The sequence below is a fragment of the Diadema antillarum genome, unplaced genomic scaffold (genome assembly GCF_040938485.1).
Source record: "Diadema antillarum isolate AM-2024a unplaced genomic scaffold, OU_Dant_1.0 seq00002086_RagTag, whole genome shotgun sequence".
Taxonomy (NCBI): domain Eukaryota; kingdom Metazoa; phylum Echinodermata; class Echinoidea; order Diadematoida; family Diadematidae; genus Diadema; species Diadema antillarum.
In genome coordinates, this window is record NW_027272732.1 from 97370 (window position 1) to 114938 (window position 17569).

The window sequence follows — 17569 nt, forward strand, 5'->3', positions numbered from 1 at the left end:
ACCATCATCTATATATTAAAGTTAAATCAATCAATTCAAAGTCATTAATGCAAGGGGGGACTTAAATAAGCAAACCAGAAAGGCAATTAAACCTGATGTAACATGTAAATAAGAGGAGGGGAAATACAATTGTATGACAGGGAATTGAGATACAACATTCTATATATGGTAACCAAACAAACAAAAATGTCGGAGGCAAATATATGGTTGGAGTGATTTGCAATCAGTACAATGCAAGACCAATTAGGTTCCTGCACTGAGTGACAACTGAGGGATGACTTGCAGAATAGATGAGGTATGATGTAGGCTCACCTGCATGCTAACCTGTCTGTGGGGAATAAATAAACTCCTACCCCACCCCCATCGGCAATTACCTCTAAAACTGTCCTTAGAATTACAGCTATTGAACACAGAACACACTTTGCATTCAGCACACAGGTTCATGGAGCACATATTTTTTCGTTTATCGAGACTGAGACTTCAACTCTCCCGCTCTGTAGCCATTTTTTTTTCTCAAAACCTCACGCTCTTGCATTTCAGTTTGAATTAATGAAATACTCCTGCTCTAACTGAGGTGCAGTTTCTCCTGCCCAACTTTACAAGGCTAAGATTAGCACAAGATAACATACTATAAACCTACAGTTGCAGTACTTGAAGAAATCCGTCTCCAATTTTACCAATTTCATACAAAAGGGGAAAAAATATATCCCTGTAGAACAATGCGAAAAACGATCAAAACTGGATAAGAAATACACGTAAGTAATGACATTTTGCAATTTCAATTTTTTTCCCGAAAGCACTTTTTGTGTTATTGAATATCAAATCAGCAAGTTGATGATGTCATGCTCTCACAATTTCTTGTTCATTATTTCATACACAGAAATGACAACCATATTTCAGCTGTATTTAGTATAAAACTTGCCTGAAAACCACCCAACATAAAAAAGAACAAATATGTTAACTCAGATACATTTTGGTAAGGGAATATGCTTTTATCTGCCCTAGCTAAAAATAACAATTTTTCTGAATTCCATATGTACATACTATGAAAAATTGTGAGGGCGTGACATCTCATCATCAACTCACTCATTTGAATATTCATATGGACTGGTCAAGAAATATTTTTTCTGAAGAAATGAGAAATTTCAAATGTCATGTCTTTTTTATTTCTTACCCAATTTTTGTCATATTTCAAAGTTCTGTTAGGTTTCTTTTTTTTCTTTTTTCTTTTAGAGTTTATTAGGTTTTTTTGGGGGGTGGATTTCCTTTTTTTTAAAGCGATACAGACCACCCTACACCACGGCATGCTTTGTGCACTTGATTTTCCCTGTACACAAACATACTGTGCCCATGCGTGCATGATCAGAGTTTCCAGTTTGCAAGGGGGTCCAGGCATAAGAATCTTCCGTTTAACGAGATGCTTTTTGATAGGATGGAGCCTGTGTCAATTTGTACAAATACAAGTGTACGTCAAACCTGTCTGAGTGGCCACCTGTTCACAGCATCCACCTGTATTATGAGGCCAAAACAAACTCCCCTGCCAAAAAATTACAAGTTTAAAGGTCCAGTCTATCTTTGGGAAAAGTCATTTAAATTTTTTTCACGATATGACATTTGATGCATTGTATTTGTAGGTCAGTGGTATCATCAAACATCTTGCCATATAAAATTTTTGCAATAAAGCCTAAAATATTTATAAGGAAATATCTGCATTTTTCTCAATAAACCATAACTGTAGACAGTTTAGTCTGGAAACATTTTACAGTATATAGAACCGTCCACATTTTGTATATTCAACACAACTTAATATCGATTTTACTGCTTCAAATTTTTACAGTGGTCATTTCTATCCCTAAATCACATTTCAGAACTATTTTTGAAAAAGCACTAATACTGGGTTTGTGTTTCATCTGCAAATGGTAAATTATGCCTTTAAGCTCCAACATATAATGAGCTGCCATCTTCCATTGTACTGTATTCACCTCCCGCAGGCAAAATTTCACTGCCCATGACAGCCACAGACTCAAGACTGCACCCCATCAGATTAAATTACTACCATTCTCCCTGCCTGAGTATAACAGCCTGTCCATATAAGGGCTGTTATAAAGTAATTTGTTATCTAAGAACAAAACAACACATTATATCTTGCATCAGCTAGTTTCTACTACATAACTGGTAACACCTCATCAGATATTGTGTATTAATTTAGTGTATTTATAAGGAATATTAGTGCATTACATGTACACATAATACAGATATATGGCATTTGTGATAAAATCAAACTGACACCTTCTATGCTTTCTTTGGGAGGCTGCCACGCACAGGTTTGTGGGTATTTTGTTAAATTCACCGTACACATCAGCACAACTTTCAATTTCTACTGGGAAAAATTAACCAAGGGAATACTCTCTTTGTACAATTCAAATTGTAATATATCCAGCATTACACTTGTCTTGAACGCTGTAATCATGTTGTTGGCCCTTCGACGGCTTCAGAAGCCTTTTTTTTTAAATGCATTGATGGATCGCTGGAATAGTCTATCAAAGAACAGCTGTCATCTTAAAGACAGGTGGGAGTTAGTACAATGTCTGACAGTCTTTCTTTTCAACCTAACGCCCCTACATGGCAACTAAATGATTTCGTGATCCAACTAATCCAACACTACTCAGCTTCAATCATGTGTCTGTCTTTGTAAATAACTTGTGAATTAGAGGGGATGCACACAAGTAATGGAGTTGTTTGTGAATGAGTTCAAGAACACGTTTCTTGTCAACCACATTTATTTTCCAGTACAGATAGCAAACCTTAGTCACGTTTCTGCTCAACACGTTCCCCAAAACATGTCTGAACAATCTTGTTCTGGAGGTGTTATCCAATCATCTGCCCTCAATTCTGGGACCCTAGTGCATGTTTGCAATCTGAACAGTTTAACCTTCCACAGTGTCAGTATGGGAATTTAGTGCACTGCTTTCAAATCTTACTTCTCAATTACAAATGAGACATTTCACTTCTGGGAATGTTTTTGTTTGTATTTTCTTAAATAAAAAATTAAGAGGAGATCCTCTGGAAATGAGCATTGCTCCCCTGGCAAATGATAGGAAATTAAAGAGGCCCTTTGGTTAATAAAACTTTGTGAAAACAACCAGCAGGGTGGTCCACAAGGGATTTCAGCATGTTGCTGCAACATGCTCAAATTCTTGTGCAATATCTTCAAAAAGCCAGCAACATGCTCAAGAATTTGAAACAAGCTCGAAATAAAATGTAATCAAACATTTGAAAAACATGCAAAACATAGGAAACATCAAACTACCTGGTATTTACATATTTGTGTACATAACATGAGAGAGAACCTTGAATGTAAAATTGTATACGTGCGCTTCGCGCACACACAATTTCTGCCAAATTCTCACATCCTGAGCTTGCAACATGCTAAAATTAAAAGTTGTGGACCACCCTGCAACCAGTGTCATGCATTGAGTGAGGGGACATATCAGGGAGGTCTCTTTCCCACCTCCATGGATATATTACAGGAATGGGCCCCTATACCAACTTTGAAAAGAAAAATCTTCTTAAAGCAAGCTCAATTTATAATGTGCGAAAACTAGTAACAAATTTACACAGAGGTCTTACTCTTTGCACTTGTCACTTTAAGATCTTTGAATTTTGTCACTGTTATTCTTAAGGCAAAGTGTCTGTGGGTGAGTTTCAACTCACTTCTGGTGCAGAATTAAGGTTTCCAAACAACTTTCAGGGAGTCTTGGGCAATTGATAATCAATGCAAAGCTGTTTTGATTATGGGGTTACTGTTGTACATGTAGGAACGTGTTTCTGAAATGCCGAAAAAAGTATGACAGCATATGTGTTTTAGCCAGAATTGTAGCTTGGACCTGCCCATACTAACCACTGCCAACAACACATCTCAGCTCCTCTTGTTTAACTGTGCAATTGAGCTGCGCAGTGACAAGGCCTCTCAATCAACTCATGACAGAGTAATCAGTTGATAACGCAACAACTCAAGAAAAAATATCTGAAATGCGTTTGCAGATGCATTTTCATGGTGGATATTGAAGCATGTTTCAAACATGGGAAAGTTGATAAACCCGGCCTGTGTAGGCCTCAAGATAAAAGAGTAGTACAATGTACCTGGCATACTGTAAAAGTGAAAATTTTTGCAGTATGGAGGTTTTCACACATTTCACGCAACATGGAACTAGCTTGAAAATAACATCATGCAAATCTTCTTCTTTTTTCCGCTTATCATGGCAAGTGTCCAAGTGGGTTCTAGGTTCAAGAAGCACAAATTTTATTGGCAGCACATGCAGTAAAACAAACAAGAAAACTATGTATTTGGAAATTGTTTTTGAAATGGTTCAAGGAGGTTCAAAATATAGGTAGTGGAACAAAAAGGGGGTACCAGTGTCCCCAAGAAGCTTGTTGGGTCCAGGGACAAAAATTGGAGGGGAGAGTGACTTTGGGCTCACAATGGATAACAGTCAGCTGTATTCCTCAAATGTGGATATGCTGATCTCTAGCGTCCTACATTGTATGCCAGGACTCACCCCTGCCCCTATGCCCCAGCAACTCAGGAGAGTGTCTTCATCAGACCAAAGTTCGAAGTAGCTATTTTGCAGTTTAGGAAAATAGCCCGATATCACGAATGCGCCTCTTTATCACCTCGAAAACAACCCACTTGGGATATTTAATAGCCCAAAGTTGATGCATGCGTACTTTGCATCATTACTCGGCTCGCTCAGCCACAGAACTCTACATAGAGTTGTGTTTGGGCTCAGTGGGCAATTCAAACGATGGGATCGAGAAAATTTTGGGCTGACGGAAACACAACCTTAATAGCACGCTAACACACAAACTAGCACGCTTTTTCACAAACTAGATCAAGATTTGGGGGAAAATTTTCCTGATCAAATAGCACACTATTTGTCTCTTTATTGCACAAATAGCGGCTTAATTCCACATGATGGGGCTAATCTAATTTCCTAGCCACAAAATAGCTTGTTATTGTGAAACTATGATCTGATGAAGACAAGCCTCTAGACACAGGAGATAGAACTGTAGATGGTCAGTGTAAAAAAGATAAGATCTCTCCTGACTGTCCCCAAGACCACATGGGACCGAGTGTGAATGAGGAGAGTCGATGTGGTTTCACTTTCCTGTTTATAAGATTCAGAGTGCACCTTTACTAGTACCTAAGTGGCATATGATAAGCGAAACTTTCCTTTTTTCTCTCTATCTCTTTCCAATTTGAATGAGATTTTAATGATAATTGTGAACCAGTATAAATTTACACATGCCATTGATGTGTTTGAATTTGTTAAAGAAGTACAAAATGTGTACAGTGATGCTGCAAGTTGGAATGTAAATGATAGTGATGTGAATGTAGCCCAGGACAACTTTTTAAAGAAATTTAAGTATACATTGTATTTATTGTAATTTTTTTTTTCTAGAAAAAAGTTCGTAGAAAAAGTTCAGAAATAACCAAGGGTTTAATAAAATGCTGAAAAACAGGGAATGAATCAGATATTTGAAAAATGTACTTAAGGTATACTTGATGAATATAAACTATTACCAAAAAAAAAAGGAACTCCAGAAAAAAAATGATAAAGAATGTTGCTATGGTTGAGAAAATAATTCACACTTCATGTATCCTGATATGTGCAATATTCAATTTATCATTTATCATGAGAATTATTCCTGACTACATAAAATGGAGTCAAAAGGGGTCTGAGCTTTCGATCCTAGCAGAATCTTCGTCAGAGGTAAAATCTACACTGACTACCGGGTACATAAAAATTACAAAAGTTATTCTGTTTCAAAAGGTGTTGATAATAGAAAATTAAATGAAAAACATTGAAATTTAATTTGTATTTTATGAGTAATGGGAGGATAGAGAATTCAGCCATTGGCTGCGCATTAGCCATTGGCTGAATTTGCGTAATATGAGAGGCCGTTCCGCGCGCAATCGCCATCTTTAAAAGCTGATGACTACTGTGAAAAAATATTTCGAGATAAAATAGATCTTGTATAAGCCACATTTAAGGCTGTTCAGAGTAAGGGAGGGAGCGGAGGGTGCTGAATTCTCTATCCTCCCATTACTCATAAAATACAAATTAAATTTCAATGTTTTTCATTTAATTTTCTATTTTATCTCGTAATGTACGGTAGAGAATTCAGCCATTGGCTGCGCATTAGCCATTGGCTGAATTTGCGTAATATGAGACTTCAAAGATTTTCACAGTAGTCATTTTTCACAGAATATATTGTCAGAGAAAGTTTTTGGGCAACTTTACCTATGTTTACAGGACTGAATCTTGTCCCTTCCTAGAGGTCTGTTGTCCCAGAACTGCTTGTCCAAAAGATGTTGCCTGGGATGCCGGTTTCAGGTAAAAATTCCTGAACGTGGATTCATTTTTCCACCCAGCATGCTTGAGAATGTCTGCTATTGGAAAATGATTCCTCTTGGCAGATGAGGTTGCCGCCGATCTCGTTGAATGTGCTTTGAAGAGATCGGTGTCGATACCTGATGCTCTCAACACAGTTTTTATCCATCGAGCGATGGTTTGCTTTGATGCCTTCCCATGGGGTTGCTTGTAGGTGACAAATAGTGCATTCACCTCCTTCCTCAATGTGCTTGTTCTGTTAATGTATTCTTTAACATAGTGTACAACACAGAGTTTCTTATCCTCGGGAAAGGCTTTTAGTGTTACTTTCACTCCCACATTCCCAGGTTGACTCTGCTTTATCAAATCAGCCACTGCTATTTCCACACAATCTTTGGACGCCTTCACATTGTCAAGGGTTAGGTATGAAAGTGTTTGCACTCTTTGGGCAGAAGTCAACGCTAGTAAAAAACATACTTTGTGTGTCAGTTGACACAGCGAAATCTTATGAGCTGGAGTTACTTGTCTGAGGTAGCTCAGCACCTTGCCCACATCCCATATGAAGCTGTATCTCGGAGTGGGTGGTCGGAGATTAAAAATGCCCCTGAAGTACCGGCAAATCCAAGGATGTGTAGAAATGGTGTATTTCTCGTCCCGTAGAAGAACAACTGATGCTAGTGCGCTCCTTGATGTATTCAAGGTGCTGTAGCTTGCTCCATTTTTGTACATAGAATTAAAAAACGCAAACAAATTTCCCACCTTCGTATGGGTCCAACATAAGTGACGCTCATGACAAAACCTTTGCCACTTCCTAATATACACCATATACTGCTCCTTGGTGGATTTCCTCCAAGACGCTGCCATTATATCAGCAGTCTCCTCCGTCAGTCCTTGAGCTATGAAATGTTTGCTCCAACCCTGCAACATAAGAGGGAGAGATGTGTAAGTGGATGGGGTCTACCTGTAATGGGTTGGGTTAACAACTGGTGTTTTCGCAATACCCAGGGCTCCTCCAATAGCATGTTACGTAGTACGGTATACCAGGGCTGTGTTGGCCAATTTGGCACTATCAAAATTCCCCTAGCGCCATCTTGTCTGATTTTTTGGAGACACTTTGCAACCAAGCTAAATGGGGGAAACGCATAAAATACTAGGGGTCCCCAGTCAATAGTGAATGCGTCTACTGCCCATGCCTCTGGATCTGGTCTCCAGGAGACGTATGTTGGGAGCTGGGCATTCAGTCTGGTGGCAAAAAGGTCTACATTTGGTAACCCATACCTCTGCACTATCTCATTGAATATTGTCTTGTCTAGCATCCATTCTATATTGTCATTGAATTTCCTTGACATCGTATCAGCTTCTGTGTTCTTAGAGCCTGCCAAGTGAGATGCTGTTATCCAAATTTGTCGTCTACTGCACCAATCCCAAATTTGCAACGCCATTTCGTTACATGCTTCAGACTTGACGCCGCCCATGTTATTCAAGTATGTCACCGCTGTGGTGTTGTCTAATCTCAACAGTATATGTGCATCTCTGACATTTGAACAGAAGCTTTTGAGTCCCAAACCGGCTGCTAGCATTTCCAGATAGTTTATTTCATTACCTGCTGCTCTTGCTAATTCTTGAGCATTCCATCTACCCCCTGTCTTGGATTGCAGGTCTGTGGCACCCCAACCTTGTCCACTAGCATCTGTTCTTATTTCTTTTGATACTTTCCCTGGGTACAGGGGTTTAGACACGAGATGTGCATGGGATGACCACCAAACTAGTTCCGCCTTGGCTCTATTTGATAGGCTCATATGTCTATCGAAATGTCCTTTCTGTTTTCTCAGGGCTCTGATTTTTTCCCTTTCCAGCTGCCTGTAATGCAAGGGGCCGTACTGAGATGCTGGTAAGGCAGCCACAATCTTCCCAATGACTTTAGCTACCTCCCGGATACTAGGTTTGTTATTAGCAAGCAAGGATCGACATGCATCTTGAATGTCATTGCTTTTACTGGCTGGGAGGGTGATTCTCATTTCAGATGTATTTAATTGGAAACCCAGAAATTCAATCTCACGGGATGGTTCAAGTACCGATTTCTCTGAGTGAATAATGAACCCTAGACTAGTCAAAAGGTCAGTGGTGGCTTGCACTGCTGAGCGAGTGTCTGCTTTATTGTTCCCAATTATCAGTGTGTCGTCCAAGTACGACAAAACTGTGTGCCCCTGTTGTCTTAGTAAGGCAAGCACTGGTTTCAGTATTTTGGTGAACAGTCTTGGGGCGGAAGATAAGCCATTTGGCAAAGCTTTGAACTGCCACAATTGGTTTCTCCATACGAAGCGGAGATATTTACGAGAGTCTAAGTGAATGGGAATTGTGTAGTATGCATCACGGAGGTCTACTGAAGCCATATAACACCCTTTTGAGAGGAGTAGAATACCAGATTGAATATTATCCATTTTAAAGTGTTGGTACTGAACACTTTTGTTGAGTTCGGACAGGTCAAGAATTAATCGAACTCCTACGTTCTTTTTTGGTCTCGTGAAAACCTCTGAAATAAATTCCCCTTCTTCATGGGCACATTTTTCAATGACCTGTTTTTCTTCCAGAACAAGAATCTCATGGTCAATCTTGGCTGTTTCTTCAGCATTCCGCTTGTAAGAACGCAGAGGTTTTTCTCGAGAAGGGGGAAATTTTTCTGGGTCAAATTCTATTGTATAGCCTTGAACTGCTTGAATAATGTGTGAGTCTCTCGTGATATTTTCCCAAGCAGGGAAAAATGGCTTCAGACGACCTCCGACGACAGCTGGTGTTGTAACTAGATCGTTGTCTATGTTGTGTTCATAGTCACCTACCTGTTCTATTTCCTCCCCTGGCTTTGGCTCTGCCTGTGGTAGGTTGGCTGCTTGTTGCCACCCTCCCTTGCTGCTGTCGGTGTGTAAGTGTGAGGAGGATCTCGAGGTCTCCCCCTCCAAGCCTTCCCTAAAAAAGGCTGTGCAGATGAACCGGCCATGGGGTTGGAATGTGATGTTCGGCGGTCATAACCCCTCCCCAACGGGCGGGTGAACCCAGTCGACGTGTATTGACGGCGAGATGTCACATCCGGTTTCTTGTACGGCTGGAACCGTGATTGCTCTCGTGTGAAGCGTGATTTCATCATGCCTGACATTGTTTTCCTTTGTTCTTGGATCTCTTTCACTTGGCGCCCCAGGTCATCTCCAAACAAGTACTTTGTCACTTTGTGAGAGGGCTTGCACAGGTGGTGGAAATTTGAGTTCATGTCAGGCTTTATGCTGTCCTTTCTCATGCAGTTGAGGGAGAAGTTTGCATCGCAGAGAAAAGCCATAGCATCCTGCTGAGCTTCAGACAAAGTTGCTGGAAGGGTACGAGCAAACGCGTTTATCCCTTTCAAGAGGGATGATTGGATCATTTGTAGTTTCAGATCCCTGTGTCTCGTCCCCGTCGAGATGTTCTCCCAGATAGTGCTGTTCACTTTAGGGGTTTCTAGACATGTGCAGTTAGATGGGCAGGGGTAGCGAGTTGCTGCTTCGTCGAGAGATTTCTGGTCAAGTTTTTGTCCCATCATATACACAATGGTGTCCGCGACATCCTCATCTAGTGGTTCCCCTATCCCGGACGGAGCCACGAATTTCTGAGCCATTCGTGGTATCTTGAATTCTGGCCGTTTGTCTTTATCTGCCTCCTGTAGGCCTACGTCCGAAAACAAGCTGACCGCGTCATCGCGGTTTGCCGATAGGAAATCAGCCACGCTGCGATTATCCGCCAATTCTATGACGGGTGGTGAGCTGCTTCCCCTTTGTGTGTCGCAGTCGCCATATTCACTAAAACAATCCCGCGGCGTGTTGGCATGTTGTTCTCCATGATGAGGAGTACTCAAAGTCTCGATCATTTTTTCGAACATTGACTCGAGTTTCCCAATGCGGGACATAACCTCCGTGCTATTTTCCGCTGTAGTCACAGTCGGGTTGGGAGCGGTAGCAGCTGGTGCGGGCGGGTTCGGCTGTGCCTTCCCCGAAGCCGCGGGGCGGGATGCCTTAGGCCTCCCGCCGCTAGACAGAGTTTTGCCTGCAGCCTTCTTCTTTGCTGCCGGAGCTGGGCTGGCCTTAGGCTCACACAGCTCGGTATCTTTTTTGGCTTTTGCCTTCTCCGATTTGTCAGCTGGTTCATCCATGCTGAGAACGATAATCACGCTTGTAAGAGAGCACGAATTCAGTTCCGTATTTCCGCAGATTTCGATGATATTTTCCGATTTTTCGGTCAGATAAAAATCGCTTCGCGATCGAACATTGCGCTGGAACGAAGATGGCGATTGCGCGCGGAACGGCCTCTCATATTACGCAAATTCAGCCAATGGCTAATGCGCAGCCAATGGCTGAATTCTCTACCGTACATTACGAGATAAAATGAAATATTAAAGAATTATCACCATGTTTATTCCATCAAGTGATGTTTTCACAAATTTTAGAAAAGTTAGGGTGTGTTAGAAAATGAATGTACAGTTTTAGACAAGTGTATAGCAATATAATTACGAATAGCCAGTATGGATTCAGTACCGGTAACTCCACATCTTCTGCCATTATTGAATTTGTTCATAAAGTTGTTAATGTAAAACATAAAGATAGGAAATACTATTAACCAGATTTGAATAACATATTCAATACTATAAGTCATGCAATTTTGCAACATAAGCTTTCTAGATACAGTTGAACCTCTCGTATCCGGACAAGTCGGGACCGGGGCTCATCCGGATAAGGGATTTGGCCGGATACGGGAGACTCAATGCTTTATGTATGTACATATACATCGTATACACATGTACTGATGTAGCCCATTGTAGTACCACATGTATGTGTAGTAATGTGTATACTGCAACCTTTTCATTGTTACATTTGGGGATGTTGAAATGTCTGAAGGTAAGCAATTTGGAAGGAAATTTGATGTAATGTATGTTAATCATATTGGAAGTAATATGTAATTCATGTGTGGTTGGGCAGGAGTTCTCAAGGAGTTGGGAATCCCCCTTTCCTCCCGTAATTATAAAAAAAAAAAAAAATCACGGCGAGTGCGTCCGTATAATAGAGAGATCCAGATAAAGGGAGGCCGGATAATAGAGGTTCAATTGTATTGAATTTGTAGAATACAAATACAGACGGTACATGACTTTTAATATTTTAATTAATCATCTGTAAGTAGTATTTTCTTCAGAAGCTGTAAAAGCAGAATTAACATAGTTTTAAAATATGTGGGCTGCCAAAGGGATCCATTTTAGGCCTACTCCTTTTCCAATGAATCGCATTTATTATGTTATTTGCACATCATAAATCTAATTCATTATTTTGCACTCAGAAACACTGTATTAAGCGCATTACAAATGTAACGTACTACTATTATTAGGACACAAGTGTGTAAATGTCCCATGATGAACCAAATGTACTACAAAATATTTTCAATGAGGAATCTAATAAAACTGTCGGAACCTTGATTTGTTAATCAACTTGTGATTAACGTAAGGAGAACAAACTATAACACTTGTACAAATCAGATTGATGCAATTTTTGTAAACAACATTAAGATTATTAAAGATACATTGTAGTATAATAGACAAAGGTAATAATAATCAAAAAAAAAAATATTGGTGCCACAACTGACATAAGTTGAATTGGAATGAGTACATTCTTATCATCTGCAATAAATAAACAAAAACAAAAACACAACAAATATCGGAGTCTTTAACAGATAGAAATTTATATCACACTGTTTAACACTTCATTCTGACTGCATTTAAATCACTGCTGTGTAATGTGGGCCAATTTTTAAAGTACATATCAAACACTATACAAGAGTACTACTGCTCCAGAAGAAACTTGTTTGTTAAATCAATCACAATGATTATCATTCTAAAACCACTTCAATATTCCATCTTAAAATTTTAGTGATTCATTATCAATGTACTGTGCAATTTCATCATATAATATACTGATAATGTTTTTACTATCTGACTCCTGAAAGTCATCAGACTATCTTAAGTTAGATATCAAATGTGGATGCAATATGAGAAATGTTATATCCGCTGTTCCATTTGCCAGAACCTTTCAATCCCCAAAATAAATTTTTGTCAATGGACCTATAATAGAATATTATTATGGAACAAAATTCCTCCAGACATAATAAGAAGCCAGTCATTATGATTATTTTACAGGAGCAGCAAGCTTTACCTCTTAAAGGGACACAGTCCTCACGAAATTAAAAAAAATATGTTGTTGTTGGTACCTCCAATGAACTACTTTCACCAAAAACAAACTTTAAAATCACCAAATAAGCTCGTACATTTTGGTTGAAAAAGTGTGACTCTGCATGGTGAATATGCTAATGAGCAAGTCTTGGCGGAGAGTCATACGTCGTCGATGCACAACTCTTCCCAGCCGTGTTCTGCTCGTTATCCGTACGCTCCCTAGTTTACCCGGATGCATGAAGACGTCGGTGGCTACTCCGACTCGTATTTGACATTGTTTCTACGTTGTGTGTGTGTGTGTGTGTGTGTGTTTGTGTGTGTGTGTATGTATTGTGTATTATATTCGCACGTGTGGACGGTACAACTAGATGATAGATCTACGGTAGATACGCGTACGCACCCCGTACGCGGTTTGCCCTTCGTACTTTTCCAGTCTCAAGCGCAGCTGCAGCCCTACCTGTCGCCGCTCATGCATGTTCTATAGTACGTACAGAGTGTACATATTTGTAGGTAGAAACGATTCTACACAGGCCTGCTAGTACACTACAGGGGCGACCGCATTCAGCGTCGTCTGGTCAGGCTATCTTACATCAGTAGTTTTGCTCGAATCGTGCAGAAAATTTCCCAGGAAAATCCTTTTTTCCGTCCCAGACCAACAAAAGTATCGTGAAAGGTGAGCTGTATGGCTGGGAAATATTGGTACAACGATGCCGAACATAAGAAACTTAGGGCCTACAAAATCTCGAAATCGTGTTGTGACCTACCTGTGCGTGGACAATTTGTGAAGCGATGTTTTTACGTGGACCGGCAGGCTGTGGCCCTCGGTTATAAACCGAGAAAACTCCTGAAACCAGATGCAATCCTGACCATTTGCTCACATGAGTTATAAAACAGAAACACCTCGAGCATCGACTTCGAAGAGAACCGAGGGAAAAAAGCGTAGAGAGGTAAGGAAAGTGGCTAGCTATGTTTAATTTACCGTGGGCCTGCAGCCGGGGTTGGACTGCAGTACAGTGCCACTGAGCTAGCTGCTGCCAGTGCCGACTGGACATGCACGGCAAAGTGGAGCGAAATCATATCCCTACGACCCCCTGTGTTTACCCTTCCCGGCTCACGTCATATTTTTTTCTTCGAAGAGGCGATTATCTGACTACTTACAGAAATATTGAGATACAAACAATATTTTCTTTGAAGAATTCGACTCTCTCATGCACAGGTTATCTTCGGTTTGAATGCCAAAATCGACTGGACTTGTTCGACGGAGTCGAGTGTACTGTGTATGTATACATTGGTATGGTAAGGATTTGCGCGCAAGAGTGGTTTCTACGCTTAGAAGTATGCAACACGGACGGAAGCTAGAAAACGACCGTGCCTATTTGATGTCAAGTTCATGGTATATTTGGTTTAAAAATACATATAAATTTATGTTTACAATATTAATTTTTCGTAAATTATATATATCTAAGCTTGAAATATTTTGTTTGAAATTATAAACCACAAACTTTCACATTATATGATAAAATTGCAACTAATCATTTGAACACTTAAATTGGTTTTTAGAGGCACGGCTGTCAACTTGGTGAGTAGGGCATGCACTACGTAGCATCTTTTTGCCGGCTCTTTCACGATCGCTTGCAGGAATTATTTTTCAAAAATCGCGTACGGAGACAATTTTTGATGTCCAAGCGTATAAATTGGTGAAAGTTTATATTTTTTACTCTTCTTAATTATCAGTACAGTGAAAATCTCAGGACTGCTTCCCTTTAAATCAATTTAATGTTGTTGTTGTTTGTTCCGATTGATGGGCTGTAAGTGTGTGGGTGTGTGTACAAGGTAGGTTTGTACTATTTTGCCAAGATATGTGATGTTTTTGTTATTATCAAGAATACTTTTATAACATGATTTATGATAATGTACTGATGCAATTGATTCATCCGGAGACAAGCTGAAGCATACATTGTAGGCTATAAGGTTTTGCCTTCCTGCCTCTGTATACATGTACCTCAGACTTTCCAACTACCTTTTTCCAGTATTTCCTATTGAATGTTCTTGTAATTCTCCTGCTTTTAAATATAGGTGCAGTCAGACTGGCAAAAGATCAAGAAGTTTAAGATCACGAACTTTTGTCAGTGTGACCGCAAAATTCCAGCAAAACTTCTCACAAAACTTCCCACTCCAACTACAGTGTAGGGATATTTCCTCCATCCCCGCAAAACTTCTCTAGAAACTGAAACTTTGCAATCTATGTAACGTGACCATTCAACCACCTGTTTTTGGGCCATGCCTCGGAAGCGCACGGCTATCATTATGTCACCATCACTAGCCATCAGACTGCGCATTCTTTCATCTTCCTTGTGCACGCACACTAAAGACAAAAATTTCTTGGCTGCCACTGTGACCACACAAAAAAAAGATCGCGAAAACTCTGTGATCTTAGACTTTTTGATTTCTTGTCAATGCCAGTCTGACAGCATCTAATGTTTGTCATGCTCCCGGTTTTTTTTACCAAAAAACAAAAACAAAAAATCCATTTTAAGGAAATTATGTCAAATAAGCCTAAATCAATCAAAATAAAAGCCCTAATTTACCTCAATGTATTCAGTCTTTCTTGAAACATGCATCCATTGGAATATTTGGTTTAATACCTTGTTGGGAATTTCTTTTCAACTGTTTTCCCCACATTTTACTTGAATCGAAAATCCCACAACACTCTGCTATTTCCAGACAAACAATCAATAAGACTAATCAGGCATGGGCGGCAAGACAGCTTCACAAAGCTCGTTCACACTTGACTGTAAATACTAGAATCAAGATCAGAACAATCTTGAGTCCACAGCAAGACCCTGAATGAAAGAAAAATACCCCTACACCTATGACGTAAACATGTGTACATGATATGCCCACAGCACTTTGTGCCTGTGAAGTACCCATGAAGCCATGATAGCGTGATGATGCTCCACTGGCACCATGTGCACTATTAGATTTGAGTATTAACTCTCTTTTCTTTAACCACTGTCTTCTAATTTGTAACAATGACAGCTAAACCATGTTTACCTGATTTTCTTTGCCGTGTGTGCACAATGATAGATTAGTTTTGTAATGCACATACTGTAAAACATGATATATTCGCGGCATGAAATTTTCGCGAATTGGAGTCGACAGCCTTTTTCGTGGCATGAAATTTGCGTGAATTGCTACTGGCATTCAATGCATGTAGTGTAGACAAAAGCTTTCGCGTGCATTTTAATTTCGCGAATTTTGGCGCTCACAAAAGTCGCGAAATTAAAGTGCACGCGAAAATTCCTCGTTTTACAGTAGTACACGTATTCAGATTTTATGCATACGTTGTTTCTAAAAGTTGCCCTTTAAACAACTTTCTACATGTACTGTACAAAGCTTGCTGGTGGCTTGGCCTGCCTAGCAACAACTACATTCTAGTAAGTGAATTCCTGCCTATGGCGTGAAATGGGAGGGAGTAAGTGAATGAAATGCTTCAATACTAGGCCATAGGAAAAGAAACATACAACGTGTACATATACAATTTGCAAGTGCACACTGTCCTACATTACAGAAGCCATCTACACATACAAAGTATTGTATTTCTGAAGCACTGTACATTTGTACGGCTTGTGCCGAAAGGGTGGGTTGGGTGGTGGCGCGTCGCGTTAATGGGAACACCACCCTTCGTCCAAAGCCCCCCCCCCCCCCCCCCCAGTTTTGCCGAAAGGGTGCGTTGGGAGCGTTGGGGTCGCGTCGCATTGACTGGAACCCCACCCTTCGTCCAAAGCCCCCCCCCGGTTTTGCTGAAAGGGTGCATTGGTACTTTTTCTCATGTAATATTAAAAGACGAGTTTTGAATTTATATTTAAAGGGGATGGCTAGTAACTGATCAGTGGGAATCAGTGGAAATGCTGGAGGATGATTGTTCCAATCCTTGGGGGATTCATTTAAGAGTACATTATGTATCTATTGTTGTGTGAAAATTATTTGCTTCAGAATGGTGTCATAGAGCGTGTTTCTACTGAGAGCACCTCACATCCCTGGCATCGCCACGAATTTTGTCCAACGCAGCACCTCGTATTTTACGACCACTCGAGCTGTTTCTACTGAGCGATAAAATACGAGGTGATGCAAAGGTGACGTGCAAATGCGGCGATTCCGGAAGTCAGGTATTTTTAAATCACAGATTTGGGTCACGCGCGCATTACCTGTTAATATGATCCGAACCCTGCCTGCTTTGATTAGCCATTTCTCTTCGTCTTTCCATCCAATATACCCCAAACTAACATACTGGTATCCTGCCACTGACTGATGAGAAATCTTTGGAGATCGAGGGTCCAGTTGAGATTTTCTCAAGGCTGCGACATACTAATGTGGTACTCTCGCGATTCGAGACAATATAAAATGAAATAACGCGGTGTAAAATCAAATAAGTGATGAGGGCTTAGTAATGCAATAAGTTAGGCGAACAATAGACGATGAATGCCACAATTCTCATGTAACGTAACGTATAGGGCCTATAACACAGACACAAACGAGTTGGTACAAACAAAGCATGATGCGAACACGGTCGCTGCGTGTACACACGTATTTTGTACACATGTGTCGAAGGAGTGTGTGCGATGAACCGATTGAAAAGCGCGGGGAGAAATTCTAGACGTCCGATACACCACGAATTTCGCTACCCGGTGTGTTTCTACTGAGAATCGTCCTTCGCGTCACCACGCATCGACCACCTCAATAGATGGACGACGGAGCACCTCGCATCAGCCGGCATCGCCCACTACCCGATCTGTTTCTACTGAGGAAAAATTCGAGGTGTCACCACGCATCGGCCGGTATCGGCCGGCATCGGCCGGTATCACCACACATCGGCTGGCATCACCTCGAATTTTCGCCGCTCAGTAGAAACACGCTCATATTCAAGTAATGTGCAGTT

At 40.5% G+C, this 17569-nt stretch overlaps 3 protein-coding genes across 3 annotated transcripts in view; all 3 read right to left on the reverse strand.

The window, feature by feature from the left end:
* The window catches only part of LOC139713886 (F-box/LRR-repeat protein 21-like), a 60522-nt gene that overhangs the window by 33991 nt on the left and 8962 nt on the right, over window positions 1-17569 (reverse strand). The gene's annotated exons all lie outside the window — the stretch shown is intronic.
* On the reverse strand, window positions 5967-8893 carry LOC139713884 (uncharacterized). Its single transcript, XM_071625586.1, has one exon. The coding sequence runs from the start codon at window positions 7320-7322 to the stop codon at window positions 6312-6314; it is 1011 nt and encodes a 336-aa protein (XP_071481687.1). The 5' UTR covers window positions 7323-8893; the 3' UTR covers window positions 5967-6311.
* LOC139713883 (uncharacterized) lies at window positions 7178-10767 on the reverse strand. The gene is made up of 2 exons (XM_071625585.1): window positions 9233-10767; window positions 7178-7313 (listed from the first exon to the last, which is right to left on the reverse strand). Exon 1 carries the CDS (start codon window positions 10567-10569, stop codon window positions 9238-9240), a length of 1332 nt encoding a protein of 443 aa, XP_071481686.1. The 5' UTR covers window positions 10570-10767; the 3' UTR covers window positions 7178-7313; window positions 9233-9237.